Raw genomic sequence first — 18,152 nt, forward strand, 5'->3', positions numbered from 1 at the left:
AAATCAAAAGCCTGCGCTCGTGGAGACTCTTTGACATGGAGGCTCTGTTAGAACTGGGTTTGAGAACTTCTTAAAAAAGAAATTAATTTATGAATCAAGATCTGATTTGTGAGTTGAGATATTACTTCTAGAATGTCTGATAATCCTAAAGCACAAAGAAAAGTAAGGACAGGAGGGAAGGCAAGACAAAAAAAAAAAAAAAAAAAAAAAAGAACACGTTAGCATCAGTCCCAGCCTGGCAAAGTGACTCATACAGAAGATCCCATGCCTCACTTTATTGATAAAGCCAAAATGAAGAAAGTTGTATGGATATCAGACTGGATAGGCAGATCCTATAAGGTTACTGTATTCGTGTTGGTAGTCCACGGTCATGTTATGGATGTCAGCCCTTATTTGCCTGTGACCTTGACTATGCCTTTCTTTACAGCTGCTGGTACCGTGTATCGCAACCGACTCTTGGATGGTGTAAAAACTTTTCACAGTGAGTACAAATACAAGGTCAAGTGAGACAGACCTTGAAGTTTGCCTTTCTTTCTGGAAAGTCTGCTTACTACTCAGTGGTAACAGTAGCTTGTTTCTGTTGAGGGTTGTCCCAAGGCCCTACTCTGTCCCACACAAATGCTACAGTGGATAACTTTCTTTTTGCCACTTCCCACGGGATTTACGCTGACCCGCGTGCCTTATGCCTCACAGCTTGAATGTGGAAACAGCTATTTGAGGCCTCATTCTCGCCCATGGTGCGGTACTCAATGGCTTGTCCGTCTTTTCATTCCCCTTTGTGACTTTTAGTTTAAATTTATAGAGATAATTTACTGTCGCGACAGGTTTCAAACCTGGCAGTCACAATTAGGGTTGTTTCCAACATCTCTGCTATGAATATATGAAGAGCAACCAACACAAGTTAGTCACTTCCATTGCTTCAGGTATCTATTGAAGATCTTAGCCGCATAACCTGTGGCATGTACAGGGGATACTCCTTTCATCCCCTCCCATCTATCCCTGCTACCTTTTCATTCTTTTTTCAAACGTTTACAGCCTTGCTTTCTTCCAGCCTTTTACTACCCAGTCCCAGAGCTAAGTAAATTTTTAAATGTTAAAACCTAATTTTACATTTTTTTCTTATTGCATCTCTTCTTTTCTCAAGGAGGGAAAGGTTTTATAAATAAACTAGAAACCATTATGGAAAACCTGAACTACAATGTTGGGGGAAAAGACATGAAAGGTCTACAGAGCTTCCTGATATCTGATGGTATTTTCTTTACTACTTCTGATTTGCTTTAGGAAGAATCACTGAGCCCTTCTTATAGACTCTCGGGGGGGGGGGTGTGCTCAGTTATACTGAGGAAAGAAGAACTACTCATGGAGTTATAATCCTCAAGAGAATAAAATAGAGCTGCTGCCAGGTGTGGTAAACACCTTTAGTCCCAGCTCTTGGGGTGGGGGTGAGGAGCAGAGGCAGGCAGCGCTCTGTGAGTTTGAAGCCAGTCTAATATGTATAGTGAGGCCAGCTAGGGTTACATAGTGAATCTCTGTCTCAAAAAAAATAGATGATAGATAGATGATATATATATATATATAGAGAGAGAGAGAGATGATAAATAGATAGATGATAGATAGATAGATAGATAGATAGATAGATAGATAGATAGAGATGATAGATAGATAGATAGATAGATAGATAGATAGATAGATAGATAGATAGATAGATAGATAGATAGATAGATGATTGATAGATGATTGATAGATAGATGATAGATAGAAAGATAGATAGATAGATAGATAGATAGATAGATAGATAGATAGATAGATAGATAATATATTCTATTCATCCATTATCTGCATTGACAGAGATAAAGGCATGGGTAAACATATTAAACATCACAGGGACTTTTTAGAAGCTATTGGAATAGCTGGTAGAAATGTCAGAAAGCACCAAGTCAAGTGAGGAGGGATAGGTCTGGACTTGCTTGACACATAATCTACAGTAAAAGGCCACTGTCTTCATCCAGCAAATAGAAGGAGAATGTCAGATGGGGTAGAGATAGAGTGCCAGGGATTTCTGCCTGGAAAAATTTATCTGTCATCAAAAGAAGTATCTTTTATGTCCAAATAGCCATCATGCACATTTACCTTCTATAAAAATCCTATTGCATGATTGGATATATTCAGAAAATAACAAATTTCCCCTGTGAATATGATGACGTATTCACAGAATATTAGAAAATCTCACAGACGAACAAGAAAAGTGTGGTGTGTGTCTCACTTATGCTTTGTGTTTCAGGTACTGGGAGGTTCTCACTGAGCTCCTTGATGAATGCAGCCAATTTGTTTTCTGGTGAGAAGTAATGATGGAAAGATTCAAGATCCTTTGATGTGTGTGTGTGAGAGAGTGTGTATGTGTGTACATGTGTGTGAGTGTGCATGTGTGTGCAAGCATGTGTGTGTGCATTGTGCATGTGCATGCATGTGTGTGCCTGTGTGTGCTTGTGTTTGTGTGCCTGTGTATGCATGCATATGTGTGTGCCTGTGTATGCATGCTTCTGTGTGTGTGTGCCTGTGTAGGTGTCCCTATATGTGTGCATGTGTGTATGCCTGTGTGTATGTGTGCTTCTGTGTGTGTGCATGCATGTGTGCGTGTGCATGTGTACATGCAATCTCCATTTCCCACATCACTGTAGGGTGCTAGGATTATGGATGCACAACTGCATCTGGCTTTATCACACGGATTCTGGGAACTGAACTCAGGTCATCAGGTGTTGTATGCAGTAGAGGCCTTTGCCCATCTCCCTGGCCCCCTGCTTTCATTTCCTTGAGTAGGATTTCTATTCTTTAATTTTTATCTCTGCTGCTTCTTGACCCTATGGATTTTTAGGTTTGGTCCCTGAGCATGTCCCATAAGTTCTTACAAGCTGTAATCATTATTTTTTCTTTATTGCTATCTAGTTGTGATGTTTCCTCAGTCTTGTCCTCAGTCCCTAATATTCTTTCTTCTTTTGCTCTAGTTCATTTGTGATTTTTCTGAGTTTTTTTTTATTCATTTAGGATTTTTTACATTTCTAGTATTTTTTGTTTTGTTTTGTTTTTTTATTAAAATCTTAATTTCCTTGCTGAGTTTTCTCCTCCTTGTTACTAACTTCCTTATCTATATTGCTAAATTTTTTTCTAGATCTTGAATTTCTTGAGTCATTCATCTGCTTGTTTGTATACTATTTGTGGTCATTTATTTTTTTCAGGACAGAAGCCTAAAGACCACCCAGTTGAATGCCCCCTTTCACAAGACACACCCTACCAGCACTGCCGGGAGTAGGGGATGCCCATGTAGCTGCTGAGTCCCCACCAAGTATCCCTGGGGCTATTGAAAGTGTAGAAATTAATCAAACTAAAACAATTAGGGCACAGACACTGAGCGACTCCAGGTACCTGGCTCCGCTCATCTCGGTTCCAGCTCCCACACTCCCTCGGGGAGTCTGTGCCTGGTCTTGCAGTCTTTCCAGGCGTTGAGGCCTCAGTTCCCACTATGAGCAGCCTCTGCAGCATGGCTCACACTGCCCACAAAGAACACCTGTGTTCATGGATCTGTTTCCAAGCTGCAGCCAGTTTCCTGGGCCCAAGCTGATTCCCAAAAAACGGTCACTAGATTAACCAGAGAGGTGAGGAAGACCTTTAGGACTTGGGGCCATAAAACTGCAGGGGCTTCAGCCCTGACAACTTCAAGGAACCCACCCCTCCCAGTTTCCGGTGTCTGTCTTCTACATGGATGGTAGATCTGTCTTTTCTTTTTCATTCTTTGGAGAATAACTGACTGGGTACCCATAGAGCTCACAGTGGCTTTCCTTTTCCCTTTTGCTTAAAGCCCAGTGTGAGGGGTTCCTTCATTACCAAACTGTGTTATTTATGATTATTATCCATTGCTTATTTTTATAATCTTAATTTTAATACGTCCCAACTTTGCCTGGTCTCTGTTACTACTGTGCTCCCGTGCCTTCCCATGTCACCATCCCTTTTCTTCCACCCCGCACTGAAGTCTCCCTCCTCTTCACTCATTCCTCCCTCATTTCACTGTTAGAGGAAACATGCTTGGCTTTAGCTCTTTCTTGTGATGCCGCCCAAAGAAATAAGCCTCATTGTATCATCAGCTCTCTGCCACTGTAGTCCTGACAACTGCATCCTTATCATCATTCCCTTAATGAAGAATCATTCTATATGAAAATGCTCATTTATTATGTCTCTCATCTTTTTAAAGGTGGTAAAATAGAAGTTGAGGATATACAGCCATATCTGGAAAACTTAGGCATTGAATTAACAGACAGTGAAAGCCAGATGATAAAGAGCATAATTCCAGTCGATGGTAAGTAGCTCAGACCCCACCGCTAGTTCCGGCACTCCTGGTCTCGGGCTGGATGTATAGGGTTATATGTGCATAGTCACTTAGCAGCTCACTGAAAATGGAAAGTCAGAGTCAATTTTGACGAAAGTGTAATTTCCTCACTATTCACATGCTAAATTGAGAGGTAATATTGTTTGGGAATTCTGGTAATTATGATAAACAGTTTTAAATATCAGACTGTAACATGCCTAAAACTAAAGTCAGAAAAGATGATGACCAAAAGATTTATGGAATGAGGAGGGTCCTCGGAGAACAGTACGACAACCCGGGTTTCAATGTTTACGCTCCACTTGCAGCACATCAGATACTACAAAAGAAGAGTTAGCCTTGTGAGTGCCAGCAGATTCCTTGAACATGACTAGTGACATCTGTAAACAGGGCTTCCTCTAATTAATGTGACCTTTACCTTACAGATGACAACATGGTGTATCAAAATGTGGTAATGGACGTACTGCGGACTCACAGAAGTGAGTGCAAAGTGTTCTGACAGAGGAAGATCTACAGACCCCTTCCTTCTCTGGTCACATTACTAATTACAGTACCATATTCGGTGATGTAAGCACTACAGCAGTTGTCTGTCAACAGCTGGCACAATCACCCATCTGACTGTAGCAATCTTACATCTCTCTGTACTGGCAGGAATTGTTGGCTGAGCAGACTGCTGCTGTAACAGGAAGTCTTGCCTACTCTTCTCTCCTGGGTAACTCCTCCTAGACAGCTCTCACAGTGTTCCCTAGAGCACAGAGAAGAAAGACCTTCCCTCTCCCAAATTTCCAACTAATTTATTTATTTATTTATTGAAAAAAAAAATTTCCGCCGCCTCCCAGCCTCCCATTTCCCTCCCCCTCCTCCCCCTTCTCTCTCCCTCCCCCCCCCCCCGCTCCTCTCCCCCTCCCTCTCCAGTCCGAAGAGCAGTCAGGGTTCCCTGCCCTGTGGAAAGTCCAAGGTCCTCCCCCCTCCATCCAGGTCTAGGTAGGTGAGCATCCAACTAATTTATTTTATCACCTCAAGGACTTTCTGGTGCTGGGACTTTTCATTTCCTGGTTGTATGGACTGATGGTTATGGGTAATTATCTTTTTTTTCCTTTTGGAATAAAACCAAATTTCCTTTATTCTTTCTTTCTTTAAGGTGGAAAAGTCAGTCTTGATAAAATTGATGATGCTCTTGAACAACTGGGATATCCTCTTGAGGAAGAAGAAATAGAGGAATTGTCTAAACATCTGCCCGTTAATCGTGAGTATTTCAAACACACTATGCTCTACAAAAAGAATTTCAGTTCTTTTTGTATAGCATTCCTAGGCAGTGGGCTACATCAAAATGAAGCTGAATTATCTCCCTCCCAGCCACTGGCTCATAAATTCACTGAAGCAGATGAACTCAAGTTTCGTACTTTCTGTGAGAAGCATATGGCCACAGGAGTTGCCGCTGCTGCTCCGGGTGAAAAGTGGAAGGGTTGTGTGGTCTGCATCAGTTGTGGGGATGACAGCCAAGGTTTCCCCTTGAAGCCAACGTCTTGACCCCATGGCACAGTGCATCTGCTGTTCAGTAAGGGACGTCCCTGTCACAGACCAAGGAGAGCCGAGAGAGGAAACCAGGTCTTTCATGGATGTTTCATGGGAGCCAATTTGAGTGTTCTCAACTTGGTTATCATTTTTTTAAAAAGGAGAGAAGGCTATTCCTGGATTGACAAATACTATAGTGTCTGCACAGTTGGGGCCAAAAAGAACTAGCAGAACCTAAAAGCTTTTCGATCTCTCTAAAGAAGATGACGTCCACCAATAATGCAGTCAGAAAGCCCTTAATCAAAGAAGGTAGGAAGTCTAGGACCAAAGTGCCCGAGACTCAGCGTCTTGCGACTCCATGTGTCCTGAAACACAGATGCCAATGTAGTGTTCTAAAGAACTGGGGGTCCTCTTTCCCCCTGGGTCTGTTGCCATCAAGTGAAAGGGGAGGGGGAAAGAGGCAGATGGGGCGACAGAAAGCTTTGGCGGTCTATGAGCACAAACAGAGACAGCCCCCACCCCCAGGAGACTGATAGGAAAACTAGGATTGAGGAGCCTGGGGACAAACCCTAATTTGCATTAAGTGACACTTTCCTATCACAAGGCTTAGTAAGTGGCAGAGCCCCTAGCACAAGCCTTCTCAGCAGAAAACTGTGCCAAAGGTCAAGCTAAAGATGAATCAGGCCTCAGGTTAGAGACGGTTTTTAGATAAGGTCAGGCCTCCTGGCCTGGGGATGTCCTCCAGACATGGGCAGGTAGACAGCAGGAAGTTTTGCTGGAGGGAGGGAGCTCCACGCTTCATATCTATTGAGATAGCTACTAGGCCAAGGGGAGGCTACATGACCTCTGACCAGCCAGCAATGTCTGGTTTCCAAGAAAAAAACAACACACACACACACAAAGAGGAGGCTGCAGAATACAATATATGGTAAACTTTTGACCAAAAGAATGAAGGAAGCCCAAAAAAACAAAAAACAAACAAACAAACAAAAAAACCCACCAGGAACAGACTACCAAGAAATGTAGACTGTCCTGGCTGAGGAATCCTGCTTCTGATTCCAGTGAAAGTCCGTGGTGAGTCCGAGTATACAGGGATGCTTGCGGGACTTGGGTGAGGCATTACTGTAGGAGCATAGATGAGCAGCTGAATCATCGCCAAGTCCGGCTTCGCCACGGATGACAACTCCCAGGAACTGCACTGTGGAGCTTGGCTTCAGTCAACCTTCTGCTTCCTGTGTGCTCCAGCATCTCCCGAGGTCACTTGCAGTGCAGCATGGGAAGGAGACAGCAGGGAGTTGTCTTAGTCAGGGTTCTATTGCTATGAAGAGACACCTGACCATACAATTCTTATAAAAGAAAGCATTTAATTGGGGACTTGCTTTCAGTGTCAGGGGACAGGATGAGTTCAGAATATCAGAGTTGGGGGGCGCGGTGGCAGGCAGGCAACAGGCAGGCATGGCCCTGGGGCTGAGAGCTTTACTTCCTGCTACACAGGCAGCAGGAAGGGAGAGTGGGTCCAGCATAGGCTTTTGAAGCCTCAAAGCCCACCCCAGTGATGCACTTCCTCCAGCATGACCACGCCTCCTAGTCCTCCTAATCCCATCAGTACTGAGCCCACTGGGCTATTCTTATTCAGACCACCACAGGAATGTGGTGTCACTTGGTTGGAATTCCAAGTGACACCATGTGATCCTCTCCCGTTACCACAGACCTAGCTGTTGTGGTATTATTTTGGTCAGTTAATTGCCATAGCTATTCAACCAAGAAAATATCTACTCTAGGATAGCAAAGAGAAGTAAGCCACACTGCAACAATACTATATGCCTAACAATTACATTTAGTAGATTCCTAGATATCAAACTTTAGGTACAAAGAAATCACCCTCTCAGAATTGTGTTCAGGTGGATCTGGGGTAGAGCACATGAGTTTTTGTTAAAATAAGTAATCTTTTTACACTTCTATTAAAAAAAAAACTTAAAAAAGAAAGGCATTCTGATACGGTTATCGGGGCTTAGTTTTTTTCATTGTCTTTAGCACAAGACTTCAGTTGAAACATTGTTAACTCTAAGCATGGTGAGCATCTTCTGCATAGTGAGTTAATGCTGAGGACTGACAGCGGTTGGGTGAGCATCCTCAAAGTGCTCACCTTCCAACTTTTTCTAATGCAGTCGAATCACGCTTCAAACCATAAGACCTCATTTTCTTGACCAATCTCTAATCCTTCTTTCTGTTCAAGACTCTGTGTAACACGGGAGCCAAGCAAAATTGTGTAAAGTTATGCTGGAATAATGCCTTACTCTGAGATCTAGAAAGCAAGCCAACTACACCTTACGACATAAATATCAGTGAATTTTGCTCATGCTCTACAAAAAGTGATAGAAGCCTCGTTTCAAAACTGTAATCAAAGAGAGAGCTCTTAAGCAAAGGGGTCTAAAGAACAGCTACGGAGATACTTAAACTTATTTTTAATTAGGAGGAAATATATACATTTCTGTGTCTCATGGAGTACTTTCTTCTGGGTCTTTTAAATTCTTTGTAACCCTGTGGCTGCTTTGTGGAGCATGCACATCATGGTACCTGCAGAGGCCAGAAGAGGGGTCGGATCCCTTGGGACTGGAGTTAAAAATGGTTCTGGGCATTAGTTTCTGCCACCACAGGAACAGACATTTTGTTGACTGATGTACCCTCAGCACTGAAAAGGGGACCTAGATACAGTAGACACCCAACAAATACTCGATGCATTAAAAACTTAAAAATATAATTTCCCGTCTGCGGCGGGTGTTGACGCGATGTGATTTCTGCCCAGTGCTCTGAATGTCAAAGTGAAGAAATTCAATGAAGCGCGGGTAAATGGCGGGAGTAACTATGACTCTCTTAAGGTAGCCAAATGCCTCGTCATCTAATTAGTGACGCTCAAGAATGGATGAACGAGATTCCCACTGTCCCTACCTTCTATCCAGCGAAACCACAGCCAAGGGAACGGGCTTGGCAGAATCAGCGGGGAAAGAAGAAAATATAATTTCCCCCATTGTCCTAACTAATGAGTGAGGAACAGAAATCAGGAAGCATGACTGAATGTAATGAAAGTGTTTATCATATTTAAATTCTTTTGCTTTTCCTCAACATTATGCTTATATAGACAATAAAAATAAAATGTCTAGTTAGAAAAAATTCTAGGCCATTGTTAAATCACTGAACCTTCACAGTTAAGAATTTTATTTGACTGGAGCCTGTATGAGTCTGTTCCAATATGGCCGGGGGAGGGGAGAGCTTAAAGAACAAAACTTATTCTGTCATCGTCTGGAGTCTGGAAACGCCAAGACTAAGGCTAGAAAGTGTGCTTTCTTGGAGGCCGTGCTCCTAGCCTGCAGGTGCTTGCCATCCACAATGTTCTCACTTAACCAAGAGAGCCAGCCTCTTTCCGGCTGGCTCTCACTCCTCACGAGCCATGGCTTCCTCTGACCAAGCTTCACCTTATGACTTTATTCAAACTTTCATTCTCTTCCAAAGTCCACATTTTCAAATACTGCCACATGAGGGATTAGGGCTCCAGTGTACACGTTTTGAGAGACCATGGCTCAACTCGCGGCAAAGTTCGTCTAAGGGCTGTCTTGTATTACAGATGAGAGGACAGTCCGCATGGACCTGCTTCTGGAAGAGGTCCGTACGGTGTTAGGTGAGTTGAGAAGATGGGAAAACAAGGTCCACATGATCTCTTATCTGGTGTGGTAGCACATGCCAATAATTCCGGGGCTCAGGAAGGAGGATCCTTGTGACTTTGAGACCAACCTGAGTTATATAGTGAAATACTATTAAAAAACAAACAGGGCAGTGAGATGGTTTATCAAGTAACAGCACTGCCGCACAAGTCTGACAACATGAGCCCATGGTGGAAGGAGAGAATCACCTCCACAGAGTTGTCCTCTGACCTCCACACCCATGCTGCGGCATGCACGCATGTGCACACCATAACTAATAAGAAAATAAAACTAATCTAAAACGGGTCTCTTAACAAGTCTTTTTTTGGTTTTGTTTTTCAAGACAGGGTTTCTCTGTGTAATAGCCATGGCTGTCCTGGAACTCATTTTTGTAGGTCAGGCTTGTCTCAAACTCACAGAGATCTGCCTGCCTCTGTCTCCCAAATGCTGGGATTAAAGTATACATAGCTACCATTCCCAGCTATATATAAAACAAGTTTTTAAAAGTATTTTCTGTTATCTTGTATAAGTCATTGTATAATCCTAAGTATTTGTGCCGGTAATCACAAGTGGCCTGCTTTATAAACTGACATCTTTGCTAGAGTCATTTATTTATAACAACTTGGTTTTGTTTTATTTTGAGATAGATTCTTACTCTATAGCTGTGGCTGGCCAGAAACTCACTATGTAGACCAAGCTAGCAGTTCTCAAGATCATAGAGATCCACCTGCTTCTGTCTCCCTAGTGCTGGGATTAAAGGCCACCAGGCCTGACCTATATCTTATTTTAAAGTCAACAGAAGAATTCCCCAACAGCAAGCCCATATTCTTTGAAGTTTCTCGGTAACATAATTTTTCTTTATTTTTATGTGTATGTGTTTAAGTAAAACAAAATATTTTGTTTGGACTTTTTGTTTTATAAGATAGAGTCTTACTGGGACCTAAGCAGTCTCAAACTCCCTACACAGCTCAAGCTAGCATCAAACTTACTACACAGCCCAGGCTAACCTCAAACTCACTACACAGCCCAGGCTAGCCTCAAACTCACTACACACCCCAGGCTAGCCTCAAACTCACTACATAGCCCAAAGTAGTCTCAAACACACTACACTGTCTAGGCTAACCTCAAACTCACTACATAATCCAGGCTAGCCTCAAACTTACTACACGGCCCAGGCTAGGATCAAACTCACTACACAGCCCAGGCTAGCCTCAAACTCACTAGACAGCCCAAGCTAGCCCAGAGCTCATAGCCTGCTTCCTACCTCAGCCTCCTACACGCAAAGGTTAAAGGTATAAGCCACCACATGTGACTAGCAACATGCCCCTTTTTTCTACTGTTTAAAGAGTAAAATGGCATGACAGATTTACACCTCTGACTTCTGTGAACAAGGCACAAATGAGAATAAAGTGAATATTAAATATTAGGTACAGGCAGAATGACTGCCGCCAGCTCATTTAGTGGTCTATGACAGAAACACCAACTTCTTGTGTGTTTGTTTCTTAGTTCCCAAACCCAAGAGTTTCCTTGACCAGAAAGAAGTTACATTTCTGTCACCCTCCTGAAACAGCCCTTCTGTGTTTGTGTTGTTGGTTTTTAAAATATTTTTGATATTTTTTTATTTTTATTTTATGCATATGGGTATTCTGCCTATATGTATATCTGTGCACCATGTGTGTGTCCCAGTGGAGGCCAGAGGAGGGTGTTGGCTCCCTTGGAACTGGAGTTACAGATGTTTGTGAACTGCCGTGTAGGTACTAGGACTTGAACATGGGTCCTCTGGAAGAGCAGCCAGTATTCTTAACTGCTGAGCCTTCTCTCCGGCCCTTTTTATTGCTTTTTAAATTTATATTTTATAACACTAGACACTGTGATTTTGTTATTACTTAAATTTGTAATTACAATTTTACTATTATTTTCTTTCTGTAGGGGAAGAAATTGACTTTAATGACATGGACAATGTTCTTAAAAACATTGGGTTAAGACTCCACTTAAAGGAGAACAATGTATTGATGAAAGGCTTGCCAATTGATGGTAAGGACTAACTCAGCAAGTATGTAATTTACCAGTGGCCCAGTGAAAACTGATAGTTACCATTAGGTACTAGTGTCGCAAAAATGAATTAAAAAAAAAGTCTATAATGTATAGTTTATGGATAACAGTGAGGATTAAACAATGAACATGAAAAATATATGTTTTAAGCATAAAATATTAATATAAATTTTAAAATGTTATATACTATGTGTTGATGAATAAGCATTTGATTATGACTATTAAATAATTTGTTTTCTTATTAGAATATAAGCATATAAGGTTTCATCTTATATTTAAACATACATTTATTGCCAGGCGGTGGTGGTGCACGCCTTTAATCCCAGCACTTGGGAGGCAGAGGCAGGCGGATCTCTGTGAGTTCGAGACCAGCCTGGTCTACAAGAGCTAGTTCCAGGACAGGCTCCAAAAAAGCACAGAGAAACCATGTCTTGAAAAAGCAAAAAAAAAAAAAACAAAAACAAAAACATACATTTATTGTATTTGATCCTCAGTCCTCCTTCATCCTCTGCTATTCCCCCACAACAAGTAGGATCCTTTATTTTCATGTCTTCTTTTTGTTTTTAATCTAGATTCTGTACCATTAATCAGTGGTATTGTGTTTGCCTAGGATAGCCAAGGCCCTAGCTTTGATCCCCGGCAACACACACACACACACACACGATTCTGCAAAAAAGAAAAAACTTGGTATTTGTCCTTACAAATATGACTCATTTATCACTTAGCGTCATGACATGCAATAAGGTTCATTATCTGCAAATGACAGACACTTAAGATTTTGATCTTCGTTATGGCTAAAGAATACAAACATTTTTCTTCCTCTATACATCTGCTGATGAGCACCAACTAGTAGGATTGGTACAATAAACATGGGTGTTTAGGCACCCCTACTGAGTGCTGAGGGCTGGAGGAGGCAGGGAGATCCATCTAGCCACTGTTTTTCAAGTGGATAGATTTACTTTCTTAAAAACTCATACATACAAGGGAATCCCTGGAGCTGTTTCCTGAGACTTCAGACCGTGCTGTGTCGTGGGCGTCCTCGGCTCTAACTCTGCGGCTGTGTGCCTTGTTTCACAGCTGCTGGGAAGGTGTATAAGCACAAACTGATGGACGGCGTCTTGTCCCTCGAAGGTAAGTGAGAAACTGGGTAGAACTGGACTTCTCGTGCTTTGCTTTGCTTTGTGGGTGATGATCAATCAGAGTTGTTACGTCGTTGGCTGGCTGCGTTGGCTGTCGTTGGCTGCGTTAACCGCCACGCCCTGTGAAGACGCAACATTCCACTCTCACGCACTTGGAGTCTGTTTGCTGAGAGTTCTGAGTGGTTTCTGGCTATAATTTGGCAGACTTATTCCTTATGAATGTCTCTACAGGGGTTATGGGAAGAACAAGGAGAGGTGACAATCCTTTTCTCACCAACTTCACCCCTTTGGCTGCACACCCTTTAATTAATGCATTGTTGTTGGAGGCCACTGGTTTGGTTTTAGCTGCCCAGACTCCCAAAATAATTACACAGACGCTCTATTATTTGTAATATTGTTTGGACAATAGCTTAAGTGTGTTGTTATCTAGCTCTTACATTTAGAGGCTCATGGTCTACTGGCAAGGTTTTAGTTGGCAGCTGGCATTTGTCTGGCTCTGCCTTACTTTTTTTTAACATTGAGTTTAGTTTTTTGCCTAGCTCTACTCTGCTAAGTCACTGGGCAAATCAGAATCTTTATTAACTAATGATATTCACAGCATACAGAGAGGAATCTCATATCACCTTCCCTTTTATGTCTAAATAAAAAGGAAGGTTTTAACCTTAAATTAGTAAAATTACATATAATCAAAAAGGTGTCAAGCAAGAATTATAGATACAACATTTATATCTACTTTGTCTTTTATTATGACTAAGGAAAACTATACTTATAATTATCTATTCTTCAACTCCATCATAGACTCCAGAAGGATATAGTATTACCTAAGTAAACGAGAAGTGCATTGTAAGAAACTTCCAAAACTCTAGAATTGACAGAGACATCTCCCTGCCTGGAGAGGCACATTAGAGCATCCATCTTCAGCCTACAGGACCATAGTATCTAGCAGACTTTTCCATGAAGCCGGAAATTTCAGACAGTTCTGCCTGTATTGGCAGTTTATCAGTCACTTTCTTCTGTGTCCTGCAGAATGTCTGGCAGTCTCTTTCACAGAGCAGGAACCCCAAAGGACTGTCTCACCTTCTTTAGGCAACTTCAGCAGTCATTTTTCTGTGGGTCCTGTATGTAAACAGCATAAAATCAAGCAGTCCAGGCAAGAGCAGTCTCTTACCCAAATGGCTAACAAATTCTATAAGGAACCTCTTTGATGCCCATCAATTCCTCTTGAAGTTATTGGTGCTGCCAGAAGCAGATGTGCCTTATTGTCATGAAAAGTTTTAAGTTTTTAAAACATTTTAAATGCCGTATATGTAAACAAAAATTTGTAAACAATATTTGGGAATAAGCAGTAAAGTGTTTTTACTAAGACTGAGCCTACTTTGTCTTTTGGCTCTGCCCAGTCCAACATGGTGGGGCAGAGGTCCGTTTAGTGTGAGCCATGCTCACAGCCCCATTTTCAGGCACACAGTGAGTCTATGTTGTCTTTAAGCAAGTTGTAGTACTCTGCTTACAAACCCCATTTAAGTGTTTGGCCTCTTGAAAGAGCCAGAGTTTGTGCTGGTAGCACAGCCCAGGAAGCCACTGTTTTGAAACTCCATGTGTGTGCTTTGTTTTTGGTTGTTGTTATTGTTGCTGTTGTTAATACCACTGAATTAGAAAGACCTCTCTGAAAGGAGCTGCGGCACGCTGCCAGCAAGTAGAGTCTATTTTTTAAAAAAAATTGTAGTTAAACTTTGCTTTTTAGTGTCTAGAATTTTTTTAAGTCCTCTCAGGTTTTATGTGGATTTAGTCAGCCCCATGTTGGGCACCAATCTGTTGTTGGAGGCTGCTTGTTTGTTTTTTGGCCACCCAGACTCCCAAAATAATTACACAAAAACTATATTATTTGTAATATTGTTTGGCCAAAAACTGAAGTGTATATTGTTAGCTAGCTCTTACATTTAGAATTAATCCATTTTTATTATTTTATATTTTACCACAAGGCTTGTGGTCTACCAGCAGAGTTTTAGTTGGCAGCTGGTGTCTTTTTTCTTTGGCAGCTACATGGCGTCTCTCTGACTCCACCTTCCTTTTGTTAACATTGAGTTTAGTTTTATTGCCTAGCTCTACTCTACTAAGTCACTGTGAAAAACAGATTCTTTATTAACCAATGGTATTCACAATATACAGAGAAAAATCCCACATCAATGCATAACCAGCTGGGTGGTGGTGGTGTGCACCTTTAATTCCTGCACTCAGGAGGCAGAAGCAGGTGGATCTTTGTGAGTTCAAGGCCAGCCTGGTCTACAGAGTGAGTTCCAGGACAGCCAGAGCTAAACATTGAAACCCTATCGCAAAAGAAAATAATAATAATAATAATAATAATAAATGCATGGTCATGACTAGGGATTTTATTGCTTTTCTCCTTCCTGTGCTATTTCCTAAGGAGCTAAGCTTGATTTGAAAAAGTTAAAGAATTTCATGGAAAATATGGGTTATGATCTTGAGAAGAATGAATACGAAGACCTGAAAAGTTACCTGCCCATTAATGGTAAGTTGCTCCTAATTTTGGATTTCAGAAAGCAAATCTAGATTTGTGCAAAATATTTAAAAGAAGAAACAACAGCAACAAACAAACAAACAAACAAAAACTAAAAGATAGAAAGTCTTGTCCTCAAGACTGAAGAGTTAGCTAAATTATAAACACATTCTTAATTCCTCTGCCAGCACACTCAAGTTTGTTCATAGCACCCATGATGGCATCTTACCACCACGTGTAATTCCTGCTGCAGAGGATCTCTTCTGGCCTCCAGGACCCCCCCCCCAAACACACACACACAATTTAAAGTAAAAACAAATCTTTTTTTAAGCCTGTGGCTGGAGAGATGGCCCAGTGGTTAAGAACAGGTGCTGCTATTGCAGAGGACCTGGGTTCAGTTCCCAGCACCCACATCAAGCAGCTCACAACTACCTATAACCCCATTTCCAGGGGATATAGTGTCCTCTTCTGGATTCTGTGGGCACCAGGCATGCTGGTGCTGCACATACAAACATGCAGCCAGAACACTCATGCACATAAAAATAAAACTTTGAAAAAAGGTTAAGTCTAATCCTCAAGAATTTATTAGTTCATTGAATGCCAATATATGTAACTATTAGGAATATAACAACCTAACCCTAACCCTCCAAAGACTAGTAAAGAGACCTAGAGGCCAAGGCATCATCATAATGTTATCTAATTGTAGTTTGTTACTAAAAATTCCTTCACTGAGATTCTGGAAAAAAAAAAAAAAAAAAACTAAGGGCCAGGAAAAGGTCAGAGAAAGCTGTCAGATATGCAGAAATTCTCTACTAATAAAAGTGTTACAGCTGAGAAAAACAGTGCATACCTAAGTATAAGTGCAACAAGATCGTGGAATATTAGGAAAATAGCAAGTATACTTACCTTCAAGGCTAGAATTTCTGCTCCGAGTGTCCACGATGGGGAGGACAGACAGGGAAGTCTCCAGAAGGGCTTTACCCCAAGTGGCAAAGTTTAGTCTTCCTCCTTGGTTAGATTTCGGTAGTTTCTGCCTTTCTAGAAATGTTTCTATTTCCTCTGAATTGTCTGAGTGTCGGTATAAAGTCACTTGTATTCCTATATAATTTCTATAGCTGGTGTCAATGGTCTCTCTGGTTTTGACCTTTTTTTTTTTTTTTTTTTTATCTAGTCATGAAGGACATAATTTTTCTTAGCTCGTTTTCCAGCTGTCTGGAAACATTAGTGAAATATCACAAGTATTTTACTTCTAGAAGTAGCAATTCTCTCCCTGAGACATACATTCCAGATTGGTGGCACCATACGAGAGGCATTAGAGCCCGCCTCTAGCTTGTCAGTAGCCTGCTGCAGTAAATGAGACAGATAAGACACCGTCCCAGAAGAAGGGTTTTGCCTGTTGTTAAAGCTCAGCTAGGTTCATCAAAGCCCTTTCACTCACATTGAGCATGGCTGGTGGAGGAAGGGCTGGGGAGCCAAGTCTGGCCTGAGGACAGAACATGGAAACAGAAGCAGAGCACTGCTAATGTCTCAAGTTGGATCTTGTCTTTCTAGTACTCATCCATTGGGTTGCTTGTCATCTTTGCAGTCAGTACCATGGAATTCCTCCAAAGAGGCTGACCTCAGCCCAGGGGCCTCCTAGCTGTGGTCTGCTGTCCTGACAGAACAAACAGTGACATTAGCAATGTGAAGCCGGTATCGTTTTCATGATCAGAGTTCTGTCTTTCCCCATTTTCAATTGAATGAAAGCAGAGCAGAATTCTAAATCAAATATTAAAAATTGGCTAGACCTCTGTGTTTTACTTTATCTCTTTTTCTATGTGTATTATCATTTTTATACCTAAACTCTTGTTTTACAGATGATGGAATGGTTAATATGAATGAGGTCATAGACAAAGGGAGTCTTTTTACAGGTGAGTTACCAATCATTCCTGAGTGTCTATTAAGGATCCTAAGTATGATTTGTACAAATTAACCATCCAGAAGCTGCAAGTAGTGGAATCTCCTGCAGTTGAGGGAAAATATGTATAAACAAATGCAATAATATCATAGGTGTTACATTAAAAGTCTCATAAATAGGAAAGGATTTGCCAGGCGGTGGCAGTGCACACCTTAATCCCTGCACATGGATCTCTATGAGTTTGAGGTCAACCTGGTTCTACAGAGTGAGTTCCAGGACAGGCAGGACTATGCAGAGAAATCCTGTCTCGGAAAAAATGAAAAAGAAAAAATCCCAAGGGTTTCTCAAGGGAGAGAACATAGGAACTGACTCTTAAAAGAGGCGTCAGTGTTTTCCAGATGCAACAGAATGGGTGTCTCTGACATAAGAAGTAAAAGGGTTAGACAAGTCATTTGATGCAGGCTATTCAATCACACTGTCTGAAAGGTGCCTTCTGATTGGTTTAATAAACAGTTGAATGACCAATAGCTAGGCAGGAGAGGTTAGGCAGGACTTCCAGGGAGAGAGAGGAACTCAGGGGTTAGAATCTAGGTGTGGGGAGATGCCAGCAAAACACAGAGCAAGTCAGCCATGCAGATTGGAGGAGAGGTTAAAAAGCTTTGTGGCAAGCCGGGCGGTGGTGGCGCACGCCTTTAATCCCAGCACTCAGGAGGCAGAGGCAGGCAGATCTCTGTGAGTTTGAGACCAGCCTGGTCTACAAGAGCTAGTTCCAGGACAGGCTCCAAAGCCACAGAGAAACCCTGTCTTGAAAAACAAAAACAAAAACAAAACAAAAAACAAAAAAGAAAGAAAAAAGAAAAAAAAGCTATGTGGCAGAATGTAGATTAATAGAAATAGGTTAATTTCAGTTATAAGAGCTAGTTGGGAACAAGTCTAAGCTAAGGCCAAGCTTTCATAGCTA

At 41.6% G+C, this 18,152-nt stretch overlaps 1 protein-coding gene across 1 annotated transcript in view; it reads left to right on the forward strand.

Annotated features, from left to right (window-relative positions):
* Window positions 1-1,919: 1,919 nt before the first annotated feature.
* The window catches only part of LOC130877087 (EF-hand calcium-binding domain-containing protein 13-like), a 30,935-nt gene continuing 14,702 nt past the window's right edge, over window positions 1,920-18,152 (forward strand). The window contains exons 1-9 of the mRNA XM_057773993.1: window positions 1,920-1,941; window positions 4,244-4,348; window positions 4,801-4,854; window positions 5,517-5,621; window positions 9,513-9,566; window positions 11,518-11,622; window positions 12,718-12,771; window positions 15,202-15,306; window positions 17,151-17,204. Of these exons, the coding sequence (XP_057629976.1) occupies window positions 1,920-1,941; window positions 4,244-4,348; window positions 4,801-4,854; window positions 5,517-5,621; window positions 9,513-9,566; window positions 11,518-11,622; window positions 12,718-12,771; window positions 15,202-15,306; window positions 17,151-17,204 (658 nt within the window). The remainder of the gene's footprint in view (window positions 1,942-4,243; window positions 4,349-4,800; window positions 4,855-5,516; window positions 5,622-9,512; window positions 9,567-11,517; window positions 11,623-12,717; window positions 12,772-15,201; window positions 15,307-17,150; window positions 17,205-18,152) is intronic.

Source organism: Chionomys nivalis, chromosome 7 (assembly GCF_950005125.1).
Source record: "Chionomys nivalis chromosome 7, mChiNiv1.1, whole genome shotgun sequence".
In the NCBI taxonomy this organism is placed as follows: domain Eukaryota; kingdom Metazoa; phylum Chordata; class Mammalia; order Rodentia; family Cricetidae; genus Chionomys; species Chionomys nivalis.